The sequence below is a fragment of the Gambusia affinis genome, linkage group LG02 (genome assembly GCF_019740435.1).
Source record: "Gambusia affinis linkage group LG02, SWU_Gaff_1.0, whole genome shotgun sequence".
NCBI classification, from domain to species: domain Eukaryota; kingdom Metazoa; phylum Chordata; class Actinopteri; order Cyprinodontiformes; family Poeciliidae; genus Gambusia; species Gambusia affinis.
In genome coordinates, this window is record NC_057869.1 from 108,848 (window position 1) to 122,848 (window position 14,001).

General features: G+C 38.0%; 1 protein-coding gene across 1 annotated transcript; it reads left to right on the forward strand.

Annotated features, from left to right (window-relative positions):
* Window positions 1–1,651: 1,651 nt before the first annotated feature.
* LOC122820151 lies at window positions 1,652–8,816 on the forward strand. Its single transcript, XM_044097348.1, has 4 exons — window positions 1,652–2,464; window positions 2,519–3,158; window positions 6,804–6,965; window positions 8,725–8,816. The coding sequence occupies exons 1-4, from the start codon at window positions 1,703–1,705 to the stop codon at window positions 8,814–8,816; spliced, it is 1,656 nt and encodes a 551-aa protein (XP_043953283.1). The 5' UTR covers window positions 1,652–1,702.
* Window positions 8,817–14,001: the final 5,185 nt, after the last annotated feature.

The following is a 14,001-nucleotide window of genomic DNA, read 5'->3' on the forward strand; positions in this document are numbered from 1 at the left end:
TGCCTCACTCAGCGGGTCGTTTCATCAGGGTGATGCTCAGTTCAAGTATGCTGGAGTTCAGTGTGCAGCCATAAGTGCTGTTGCTTTAACAAAGCACACACTGGACAGCGTTTTTTCGTGGAATGCTGACACACTGGATGATGCAGTTGTTTTAGGTGATGAGCTATATACATTTTTGCGTGACAACAATTTAATCAGTGGTGGAAGTCAGCTGCTCTCTATTCCAGACTTGCCTAAAAAGATGCAGGTTCATGGACAAAGTTTTGACTATGCTTATGGGGACTATGTTACTGGAGCCATTGATGTACTGCAAAAACAATTGATTGAAGCAGGCGCACACACTAGTCTTTGGGATGGACTCAATAAAATGTGTGCAAAATATGAAACCAGCTTTATTACAATAAGTGGCAGTACTTGTGCCCTTATTAGTTCTAATGGACGTTATGCTATTGTGGACTCTCATGCACGCAACAGTCATGGGATGATACAATCAAATGGAAAGAGTGTTGTCCTTTACTTCAACACTCTTGATGAGGTCTTTGTCTACATTAAAAGATTTTCTGATCAACTTAATGTCTCTCCCAAATTATTTGAGATCAGTGGAGTTCACATTGTTCAGATGGACTCAAGTAAAAGTGCATCTGAACATGCAGCTGTTGTTCCAGGGAGCAGCGGTGTTTTTCATCACACCTTAAGTGTTGATATGCAGGACAATTCTTGTGGAGGACATTCATCCCAACTTGACATGTCAGACATGGATGATGTTCATGATGATGTCATTGTTACCAGTGTCCAAAGTAATGTATTGTATTTTAACCCTGTCTCTGAAGAGATTACTCAGTCACTGTGTGGAAAGTTGAACGTGGAGTATCAACGGGCAAATTCTGTATCTTGTGTGGTCGGGGAACTGGGTGTGCCATGTAAGACGGAAAAAATTGTTGGAGATGGAAACTGCTTTTTCAGAGCACTTAGTCAAGCCATCAGTGGCACCCAGAAAAATCATCGCAAAATTAGGCTTGCTGTTGTAAACCAGTTGCAAAGGAATTCTCACATTTATGATAGTATTTTAAGAAGTGAGTATTCCTCCTTATCACAATACATTGCTGTTTCAAGGATGCAATATGTTGGCAGTTGGGCAACTGAAGTAGAGATCCAAGCTGCAGCTGATTATTTTGGTGTTAATATTTTCACATTTTGCGATGATAAATGGCTTGAATACAGTTCTTTGAGTAGTTTTTCTAATCATGGTCTCTATTTGCAAAATATTAACGGTAATCATTATGAGACGGTTACTTGTGTGAAGCAGCCTCAGTCAGAAACATGTTATGGTTTTTGCATGAATGTTTCTGTGGAATATAAAACTCGGCAAACTACAACAAAACAAAAAATTGCGCGTATAAAGACAGTGAAAACTGAGACTTCCATTGAAGACGAGTGCGTCGGGATTTTGCAACATAACCATAATACTACTTTGCAATTTACTCCCGTGTCTGAAGTTAGTGCTAAAACTCTGTGTGAGAAATTAAAAATAGACTTTGAAGAACATAATTTTCAAAAAGTGATATTTCGTGGGCCTTTGGGAAATGTGTGTAAGATTAAAAATATTATAAATGATGGAAACAGTTTTTTCAGAGCTGTAGCCTATGCACTTAGTGGTTCTGAAAAAAATCACCGTAAAATTAGACTCGCTGTTATTTCACACATGACCAAAAATACAAAAGAATGCGAGAAACTTTTGGCAAAAGATTTTGTTTGTGTGACACAATATGTTAAACAGTCACAGATGAAGTACGTGGGTCACTGTGCTACGGAAATTGAGTTTAAATCTACCGCAAATATGTTAGGACTTGATATATATGTATTTAATGGCACACAGTGGACCAAATATAATTCAAATAGTAGTCATTTGACCAATGAAGCTATATATTTGCAGAACTGTGATGAGCATTTTGATGTCGCTATTTGTGTAAAGCAAGGTGATAAAGACTCTTGCTTTGAACTTTGTGGAGAAAATCTTTCGTTAAAGAAACACCACATGCGTACAAGATCTCCACAAATCCAGAAAAATGCTAAGCAAACTGTTTATAGCGGTAAAACAAATTACAGTTTTTCTATGTACTTGAGACAAAAAAAGAATCAGAGAAATACCACTAAATATAGAACTAAAATGGTATATAGGCAAAATATTAAATTTAATAAAACAAATACATATAAGAAAAATTTGCTGTACAAGGAACAAAAAAAAATATGGATTAGAAATAAATATCGTCAAGATGAGACTTATCAAAAAAGGCTTTTGGAAATCAGCAAAAGTAGATATAAGGAAAATAAATGTCATCGTGAAAAAGTGAAGGAGATTAGCTTTATTAAATATAATCAAAACATATCTCATCGCGAAAAACGGAAGCAGATGAGCATTGCTAAATATCGAGAAAACGAAAGCCATCGTGAAAAAGTAAAGCAGATGAGCATTGCTAAATATCGAGAAAACGAAAGCCATCATGAAAAAGTAAAGCAGATTAGCATTGCTAAATATCGTGATGACAAATCTCACAGAGATAAAGTTAAACACTTAAGTAGAAAGCAATACCTTAATCCACAACATAAGAGCCACATAATATCAAATGTAGAGCTAAAAAGACAGGAGGTTAAAATAAAGTCAAAGGAGTTTGATTTTGTTGTTGCGCAATTTTTGGACAAAGTAAAAGAGGGGCCCAATTTTGTTTGTTGTGTATGCTTTCGGTTGTTATTCAAACATCAGGTGTTGAATTGTCGCAAAGATTCATACAGGAAAACTAAAGAAATGTCTTTAATAGCAGATAAATGTATAAGTGATGATTATGTGCATATATGTAACGATGCGTGCATAACACCATGCAATCTCAAAACCTGTCGAAATAAGTTGTATATCTGTTACTGTTGTCATCACAAAATTAGCAAAGGTCAAATGCCCCCAGAAAGTTCATGCAATAATTTGACTGTTGATGACATCCCTCCTCAGTTGGCATGCTTGAATACTTTGGAGCAACATTTAATAGCTTTACATATTCCGTTTATGAAAATGTTGGCTTTACCAAAAGGTGGACAAAATGGAGTGCACGGTCCAGTTACTTGCGTGCCAGCAAATGTTGTTGAAACGTGCAGTTTACTACCAAGAAGTAATATGGAAGGGTCTTTGTTACCTGTTAAGTTAAAGCGTAAATTGACATACAAAGGTCATTATGATTATCAGTATGTTGACTCAATGCATGTTCAGGAAGCTCTTTGGTACTTGAAACATTGTAACTTTCATTATAAAGATGTTGAGTTCAATGAATCTTGGATCAACGAGTTTGTTCAGGAAGATAATAATTCTGTTTTAAACAATGATAGTGTTAATGAAGAAAATGAGGACATCATAGATGAAAATGATGATGACCTTTTACATGACAGACAGCAACACTGCATGTTCCAGGATACTTGTCTTATGCCTGTAGACATTGGACAAGAAGCGTTGGATTTATATGTCGATAATGTGTTGAATGTAGCACCGAGTGAAAATAATAACCCCATAAAACTGCTGTCTGATTCTACTAATGAAGCAAAATGTTTCCCTGTATTGTTCCCATCGGGTTTTAACACTTATCATGAAAAGCGGCAGTATCGTTTAACTTTGAGTCGTTATTTTAATAACAGACTTCTTCATGCCGATGGTAGATTTGCACGTAATGTGGAATATATCTTCTTTGCACAGTACATGTCAGAACTGGAGCAGGTTGTGTCTAAAGTGTCAATAGCTTTACGTAAAGGTACAAGTTGTACACCTCAAAATATGAGTGAGGTTTTGAAGGATGAACAGTCTATAAATAAATTGTTGGAGTTTGATGATGGTTATCGTTTCTTGAAACCTATTCGAGGCACACCAGCATTCTGGCAGACGGCTCAACGCGACTTGCTAGCTTGTGTAAGAATGTTGGGGAAACCCACATGGTTTGCCTCATTTTCATCTGCAGATATGAGATGGACTAATCTGCTTTACAGCATCTTAAAGCAGGAAGGCCGAACGCAGACTTTGGAACAGTTGCAATGGGCAGAGAAGTGTGAGTTGTTGCGTCGAAACCCTGTTACTGCTGCTAGAATGTTTGATTTTAGATGGCATGTTTTTGTAAGAGAAGTGCTGATGTCTCCTGCTAATCCGATTGGAAAAATCGAAGACTACTATTATCGTGTAGAATTCCAGCAGCGTGGGTCTCCGCATTGCCATTGTCTGTTTTGGATTTGTGGTGCCCCAATTTTGGATAAGAACACAGATGAAGAGGTTATTGCGTTTATTGATAAGTATGTAACATGTGAAATTCTTTCTGAAGAAGATGAGTTATCTGAAGTAGTTCGATCTGTACAGCAGCATTCAAAACGACATTCCAAGACTTGTAAAAAGAAAAATACTGTTTGTCGTTTTAATTTCCCTCGGCCAGCATCTTCTCGCACTTTTATTTGTCGTGGTGAAAAATATCAAGATCCGGTCACGACTTGTAAATGTAATTTGGATAAAACTGATGGTAATGCAGAATGTGAATGTCTTGATAAGAATAAGACACGTCCGTATCAAATGGAAAGAGATGTAGCGAGTGATATTTTAACAAGGATAAAGAATGCTATTTCAAATGACAACTGTCCATATAACACCGTGGAAGAAATGTTTGAAGGTTTGTGCATGACTCAAGATTTATTTGAAACAGCATATAAACGGTTTAGTCGGAATACACATGTGGTTTTAAAAAGGCAAATTAATGAAATCTGGATTAATCAATATAGTAGACCGCTGTTAAAAGCTTGGAATGCAAATATTGATATCCAGTATTGTGTTGATGCATATGCATGTTGTGTGTATATTGTATCTTACATGTCAAAAAGTGAGCGTGAAATTGGTCTTCTTCTCGGAAATGCGCAAAGAGAAGCAGCCAAAGAAGGCAATGTTAGTGCTAAGGAGGCTTTAAAGAGGCTTGGCAGTGTCTATTTACATAATCGTGATGTTTGTGCTCAGGAAGCAGTTTATCGACTCACCAACATGCATTTGAAGGAGTGTTCTCGGAAAGTTGTTTTTATTCCAACCGGTGATAATATTGTAAAGATGAGTTTACCCATTTCTGTTTTGAAACAGAAAGCTACATTACAGGATCTTGCTCCAGAAGACATGTGGATGACTGGTATAGTTGACCGCTATAAGAATCGGCCAAATGATGATGTGTTTTCTGATATGTGCCTGGCTAAATTTGCTTCAGAGTATCGTGTTTTGTCAAAAAATGAGAAGTGTAAAAATCCAGTAAAATTGAATAAGAACTTTGGCTTTGTTGTGAAAAGAACTCGGACAAAACCAGCAGTTGTTCGTTATGCGCGTTTCTCTGAAACAAAAGAGCCAGAAAAGTTTTACCAAAGCTTAATGCAGCTATTTATGCCTTATCGCTTTGATAATGAACTTAAACCTGCACATTGTGAATCCTTTGGTGACTTTTATAGAACTGGTGTGATTAGTTTTGTTGATGGAACAACACATTCGGTAAAGTCTGTTGTGGATTTAAATAGGAGTCAATTTGAGGTGGAATCTGATCATTTTGAGGCTGTGGAAAATGTTACCGGTGATGTAATGTTGGAAGATGCATGGGCTGAATTGTGTCCTGAGGTTGAACTAGAACGACTGGAGTGTGTGGAATTGCAAAAAGAAAGACCAACAGAAAACTGCGATCAGGAACAAATTCCTGATTTAAGTTTGCATTGTAAAGACATTTCTGTATTTGAGAAAAGAAAAATTAGTAGAACTGAAGGCCTTGCATTGATCCGATCTTTGAATGAAAAACAGTTCTCTGTTTTTTATCAAATAAGGCAGTGGTGTCTTGCTAAAGTTAATGGAAAAAATCCTGAACCACTGCATATTTTTATTACAGGTGGTGCTGGTACAGGAAAAAGTCATTTAATCAAAGCAATTGAATATGAATCAAAACGATTATTGTCCACTATGTGTCAGTCTCCTGACAACACATGTGTACTTTTGACAGCTCCCACCAGCATTGCTGCATATAATTTAGAAGCAACAACAATCCACACCACATTTTCTATTGGAAAGGATGTACGCTTACCGTATACTCCTTTAAGTGAAGATAAACTAAATTCCTTGCGCGTTAAATATTGTGATCTCCAGCTTCTTATCATAGATGAAATATCAATGGTTGATCACAATCTCTTATCATATGTTCATGGTCGATTGCGTCAAATAAAACAAAATGTAAAATCATATGGTAATATTAGTGTAATTGTGGTCGGTGATATGTACCAGCTTCCACCTGTGAAAGGTAAACCACTGTTTTCTGATGGTGTTGCCACAAATATCTGGTCAGATTTATTTAAAATTGTAGAGCTAACTGAAATAGTTAGACAAAAAGATGCTGTGTTTTCTCAACTGCTAAACAGGATGAGAACTCGCTCCAAAGGCACACCAATATTGGCTGATGATTTACAGATTTTAAAACGTTGTGAAACTGGTGAGGTCAGCTCAGCCTTGCACATATTTGCAACTAATAAACAAGTAAATGAGCACAATATTCATCGATTATTTGAGACTTGTCCTGAATTTGTAACTATTGGGGCGCAGGACTATGTAAATGATAAAAAAACTGGAAAATTGAGGCTGTTGGAAGGACATCATGCAAAAGCTTCAAATACTTGCTTGTCAGAAGTGTTGTTATTGGGCAAAGGAGCGCGTGTTATGTTGTGTAAAAATGTGGATGTTAGCGATGGTTTGGTTAATGGTGTTTGTGGTACTGTTACAGAAATATTAATACCAGAAAAGGACAAGTTTCCTAAAGTGGTCTATGTTAAATTTGATGATGAACGTGTAGGCATGCAGAAGAGGAAGAGCTGTCACTATCCATCATCAGATTTGGCTGGATCCACACCCATTGGACCTGAGGAGGAACGAGCCACTGTTAAAGGTGGCATGCGGCGACAATTTCCACTCAGGTTGGCATGGGCTTGTACAGTACACAAAGTTCAAGGACTAACTGTTGATGAAGCTGTTGTTTCTTTTACTAAAATATTTGCACCAGGACAAGCTTATGTCGCTATAAGTCGTGTAAGAAGTCTTTTAGGATTAACAATTCAAAATTTTGATGAAAAAAGGATATATTGTAAGGATGACATTTTGGTTGCACTTCAGAGTATGACACCTCTTTTAAGTGGATCAATTGAATTGGATCGATTTAACACATCTATTTTTACTGTATTCCTAATGAATGTGCAAAGTTTGAATCGGCATGTAAAAGATTTGGCTTGTTATACAGGAAATTGGAAACCTAAATGTATTGCTGTTACAGAAACATGGGTTTCTTCAACCCACACGGATACAGTAAACATAGATGGTTACAGTTTCACTAATCGTCCACGGTGTTTGTCGTATGATACCAGGCATCCGGAACTGATTGCATTGCAAGACCAACAACACGGTGGTGTTGGCATCTATTGTGCAGATGATATAGAATTTCAAGTTCTACAGCAACCGGAGCTGAATTTGGAGTGTTTAGTTTATGGATTTTGTAGTTTTAACATGGTGCTTGGGGTAATTTATCGACCGCCACTATACCCTCTTTCACTATTTAAAAATAATTTAGGAAAATTACTTGATTGGCTTGAGAAACAAAGTGACACAATAGCACTGATTGGAGATTTTAATGACGATATTTTTAAGTCATCTACTATAAAAAAATTTGTTTGTGATAAAGGGTACATCCAAATAGTTAAAGAAGCAACCACTGAAAAAGATACTTTGATTGATCATGTTTATGTTAAATCAAAGACATATAAAGTGGAGGCAGTAGTTGTGCCTACATATTTTAGTGATCATGAGGGTGTAATGTGTGGTTTTAACTTGTAATAATTTTAGTAATCATAAGGGTGTAATGTGTGGTTTTAAGCTGCTGCAATCATGTGACATTATGAACATTGAAAAAAGGTTTTGCTTTCTTCATCAAAATTAATTAAAATCTTTATGTCATGAAAAATTATTTTTTATAACATATGAATGAAATCACTTTATTGTGTAAACATTAGTATTACAATTGAATCAAAAGTATCTTAGCTGTTATTGCAGCTTTATGTAAAAAGTTAACAAAACCTTTTTACTTATTTAAAGTTAATTGTTATTTCATCATGTATTTAGGGGTTTCGTTACTTGCATTAAGACAGCTTTTATGAAAGTTTGACAAGTAAATTGGTGGATAAACACCAAAAAGTAATTATGTAAAAGTAACACTTTAGCAATTGGAATATTCTTTATTTGTATAGATATTATGTAGATTCCCTTTGGGATCAATAAAGTATTTTTGAATTTTAATGATTAAAATGTATGTTGTTAAACCTTTGAAGCTGTTCTTAATGCAGGTTTTGCTTTACCTTGTCACATAGCACAAAAAAGCAAAGGCAGTCGTTTTGGAACTCCACATGTTGGACAAGGTTCAAGTCCTTGGACTGCCTCATTGATTGTGCTGGCAATTGAAGGTAAAGGTTTAAAAGCATTAAACCTCCTGTAGAGGGAACATTTTACTATGATTATGAACTGAATATATGCATAGCAGTATTATGAGTCTTGAGTATTATGAGTCATGAGCTCAGCAAAAGGCTTTTTACAGCCCTGGGCACTAGGGGCTGGGCTGTGGGTTTTGCTCTTTTCTGTCTTTGTGCTCCTCTCCTTTGCAGGTGTTGCTGATCCGTTGCTTTGGAGCGCAGAGTATTTGAACCTGACTATCTCCACCTTCTGTGTCGCCATCGGCTTCCAATCTGCCACTTGACGCTTGTGGGGTTTTGTTGTCAGGCTTCAGCTCCTCTCCTTTTGCACATTTGAGTTTTGTCTTTGTTTTTGCACTTCAACGGTTCCATATGCACTCATACAACACATCCAAACATTAGCATTACATCACTGATACTGACATCCACAATCCATATTTTTTTGTTAATAAATATTTCTTTTTATGCACTTTTACCACTGCATGGTCTCATTTTTTTCTTATAACTTTGAACCAGTTGTAATAGGCTGAATGTGTTGTGAAATATATTTATATTTCTGACTGAAATTTAGTAGTTTGAACATGAATTGATAGAAAAACATATTTTAGGGACTGGTGTTCTCTTAAAGGCTTAAAAATAAAGCAATACAAATTGTAGAGAAAATTATTTAATAGACACATCTGATTTCCAATTTAGACAGATATGCAGAAAAAGAAAGCAAATAAAACATTTTTTAGTCAACTTCAAGTGTCCTCTTTGCCCATTGGTCTGCTCATAAGGCTATCATGTGTTCGGTCCATGAACCAAAGCGCCAGCCACCACGGGCGCTCCCACACCATGCGATACGCATCAATGCTTTCGGCAGCGCTCCCTGACGACGCACAAAAAATCTGGTGCAGATGGGTAAGTGTAGCGAGGAGATCCAAGCCTTTATTTTTTCCAGGCAAGTAGATGCATCAGTCAATCTCTTCGTCATTTGTAGGCCAATACTGCCCACTGGTGGGGAATTACTGAAATAGTTTCTGAACAGCGACTGGGGTTGAATGAAATTTCATATTGTTTTTAACCAAAATGAATGAATGTTTGCACTACAACCCACAAAACACAATTATTAAAAAACAGAAATCAAAACAATGTATATTACCTAATAATTATGTTATTTTCTGGATAAATCGCGCACAAGAAAATCTGGTGCTGGTAAGCCAATGCAGCGAGTAAATACAGCGGATGTATTAACTTAGGGGGCGCAGTGGAGTCTAATTTCTTCCGAAATTTTCTAGTTAATTATTTCTTGCACGGCTCGGTGGTTGGGGACCACTTGTTTACAGGCAGGAAAGAAGTGAAACGAAAGTCCGTTTTCCATCTTTTTACCGTTTCGGTCATGTGATCGGACATTAGAGAAATATGAGGACAATTTCATCTCCGGGGGTAATAAGTGATATAAACGTAAATATCAGACATGAAAATGTATACTTACATATATGTAAGTATACATATATACAAAGTTATACGAATACGAATATGGCCATTACAGAAGTTGTTTCTAATACTGAGGAATTATCCCCTGAGTCATGCGTGGAGTAACAGTGACACCAAGAGGCCGATATGGGAATTACATATTTTTTTTTCTAAACATTGAACTTAAATCCAAAATTAACAGGAAATCCGTTGAATTTAGAATATGGCTCCCGGAGACTTTTTTGTTCGTCCTGAAAAGATACACATATGTACCAAGTTTGGTAATTCTAGGTTAAAGCATGACTTGGGGCTGATCATTTAAAATTTTCTAGCCAGCGCCATAAATACATTAGGCCACGCCCACCAAATTTTATTATGGATTTCTTTCAGGAGGTGGATAAAGATCCATCCTAGAGAGTTTGGAGAAGTTTTGCCCAAAACTGTGGAATTCAGAGCCAAACGAATGACAGCGGCGTTAGAGGTCACTTCGCCACGCCGCCACGCCCACCTGCTCCATCAAAGCCGGTCGGGGCTGGAATCCAAAATACACCAGCATGTCTTCTGTTTCTGGAAAAACTTTCAAGTTGATTAGGTCAAAGGTGTAAGATAGCGACCGTTCCCAGTAAAACATGACACTTCCTGTTCTCAGGGGGCGTGGCTTGAGTGATGTCATCATTTGACCACAGGGTCTTTTATGTCAAACTATGATGATCAATCACTGAAAGTTTGGTTCCTCTGAGAGTTTTAGTGTAGGAGTTATAAGAGTTTTATGTTTCATGGCGAATAGTCAAAGTTTGACACATAGCCACGCCCACATACTTTGAAGTACGACAATTCCTTTGATAACTTTTCACCTTTGATGCCTCAAGTGTGTGCTGAGCGATTTTGAAGTCTGTATCTGAAAAACTGTAGGAGGAGTTCGATCAAATACGAAGGCTGTAAACATCAAATATGGGGTCAATTTTGGAACTTTATTCCAAAATGGCCGACTTCCTGTTGGGTTGAGACCATGGCTCCAAGAGACTTTTTTGTACGTCCTGACAAGATACAAATGTGTGCCAAGTTTCATAATTCTAGGTTAAACCATAGCTTGGGGCTGATCATTTAAAATTTTCTAGGGGGCGCTATAGAGAAATTAGGCCACGCCCACCAAATTTTATTATGGATTCCTGTCTTGGGGTGGATAAAGATCCATCCTAATGAGTTTGGAGCAGCTCGCCCCAAAATTGTGGAATTCAGAGCCAAACGAATGACAGCGGCGTTAGAGGTCACTTCGCCACGCCGCCACGCCCACCTGCTCCATCAAAGCCGGTCGGGGCTGGAATCCCTTATACAGCCACATGTTTCCTGTCTGTTAACACAGTTTCATGTTGATTAGTTCAAAGGTGTAATATAGGGACCGTTCCCAGTAAAATATGACACTTCCTGTTCTCAGGGGGCGTGGCCTTAGTGATGTCATCATTTGACCACAGGGTATTTTAGGTCAACCCATGATGCTCAATCACTGAAAGTTTGGTTCCTCTGAGAGTTTTAGTGTAGGAGTTATAACTGTTTTGAATTTCATGGCAAGTAGGTGAACTTTGACCCCTGCTAACCCCCCTTCAACATACTCAAAAACTCACCGTTTTGATAACTTTTAATCGGCCATGCCTTATGATCAGACTGACCGAGTTTGAAGCCGATCAATCGAAATCCCTAGGAGGAGTTCGATCAAATACGAAGGGTGTAAACGGCAAAAATCGGGTCAAAATGTGACCTTCGATCCAAAATGGCCGACTTCCTGTGATACTTGCACTATGACAATAATTGTAAATTCTGAGCGTCTTGGGGAGCTCTACAACTGTACCAAATTTCAAGTCTCTACGACAAAGTAAGTGAATAGAAAAGGGTCTTTTGAAAATTTCTAGGTGGCGCTGTTGAGCCATTTTTGTTGTGATTTTTGCAACGACCTTAAAATACGTAAATTTTAAACAGTCTCTATGCGTCAGCCAAATTTGGTGAGTTTTTGAATATGATAAAGCCTCCAAAAAGGCAATTCATTTGGGTGGAAGAATAATAAAGAATAATAATAAACAGTACAAAAACAATAGGCCTTCGCAGCGCTTTGCTGCTCGGGCCTAATAATAATAATAATAAACAGTACAGATACAATAGGCCTTCGCAGCGCTTTGCTGCTCGGGCCTAATTAAAGCTGCAAGCAGCCTCGTGCGGCCCTCGCAGCAAGCGCTGCTCCGGCTCACTGGCCACCGCGGAGTTCCAGCCCGCGAAGCTCTCGCGCGTTTCCAGAGCCGGGCGCCGCAGCGGGCCGTCGCGAACCTTCCCCGCCCAATCGCCCGCCAGACGACACACGTGAATGCGTTCGGCAGCGCTCCCCGACGACTCACAAAAAATCTGGCGCAGATCGGTCCATTTACGGCGGAGATATAGCTGATGGATTAACCTAGGGGGCGCAGTGGAGTCAAATTACATTTCAAAACATTTCAGCTCTTTAAAGGTTACCACAGGTCTTACATTTCAAGTTTGGTGCCAATCGGATCATCCATGTGTGATTTAAAGACAATCGTATGAATATGGCGAGGGTCTGACATTTGCAATTTGGCCACGCCCACACTGTTCAGCCAGCATTGACAGATGTCATCTAAAAGTTGCAGGACAGCGGCCCTTGAGGACTGGAGTTTGACACCCCTGCTGTAAGAAGATGGTTGGATAAATAATTTTAATATTAAATAATATGATTTCTACAATAGCTTCCAAATCGTGTGGCCCATTAACTCAAAATCAAGGTGAAATTGTTCTACTAGAGAGTATAGATGAAGCACATTCATCTTTATTACATTTGACCCTTTTTTATTTAACTAATTTTGTATTTAAAAAATATACTCTATATAAAAAAAAATTCATAAAATGTATTACCTCACATTATCATCACATTTGTTAGCTGTAATGTTCAATTACATAAAATTGGAGGACAGGATCAATTTCATTACATGTTCACTTCTTACCTGAAATATGTTAAATACAACAAATATTTACTTTAAGTGTGACAGTTTAACCTTAGTGATGTCATCATTTGACCACATGACGATTAATCACTGAAAGTTTGGTTCCTCTGAGCTCCGTCTACTGTGAAAATCACATTGAGCTTTGCCAATTCTTAATTGTAAGCTATTTTATAATGGTAACATCAACAATGTGTATCCACTGATAAGGTTGAACTGAAGAGGAGATTGTCCAAAAAATAAAAACGTGAGTAATTTATGTGGTCCACTGCTGTGTGGAAAACTCTAAGAATTACTTTAAAGCCCCACACCCCACCCCCCGCCTCCAGGTTCTGCGTTACGGCCCTCGTTTAATATCATAGCTCAGCGCTCCTCCTGCTCATATTTGTGACACTTATCTCAATATTAATAATTATAGTGCCGTTAAGTTTCCATTATAATTCTTAGCAACTACGGACACGTTCATTCGTGGCTGTTTTCACGTTTTTTGGACCAGTTTATTTTATTGTCTAATAAATAAAATTCACTTCCTGTCAACACCTTTGAGGTAATATCGTTTAATAGGTTTGCCAGGCAAACTTTTAACTGTAAGGATATTTTGAAAGTACTAAACTCCACAGCTTTGAGTGTGCAGCCCATGTACGGTTCAAACAAAATAATGTGGCTTCCATTAAATGAGCAAGAAATTATTTAGCATATCAGACTCACCAGAATCCACATCTCTGCAGCAAACACGTTGATAAGTTGGAATGCAACAACAGGACATCTCACCGCTAATACCCATGACATATGTCTCCTATTCGTTATGTCCGACAGCTTAGCTACGTTAGCTTGACTGTCAACCGTCATATTTAAAGCCCCCCACCCCACCCACCGCCTCCAGGTTCTGCGTTACGGCCCTGCGTTTAATATCAAAGCTCAGCGATCCTCCTGCAATTCCACAGCTCAGATTGCTGCACAGATTTGTGACACTTATCTCAATATTAATTATTATAGTGGCGTTAAGTTGCCA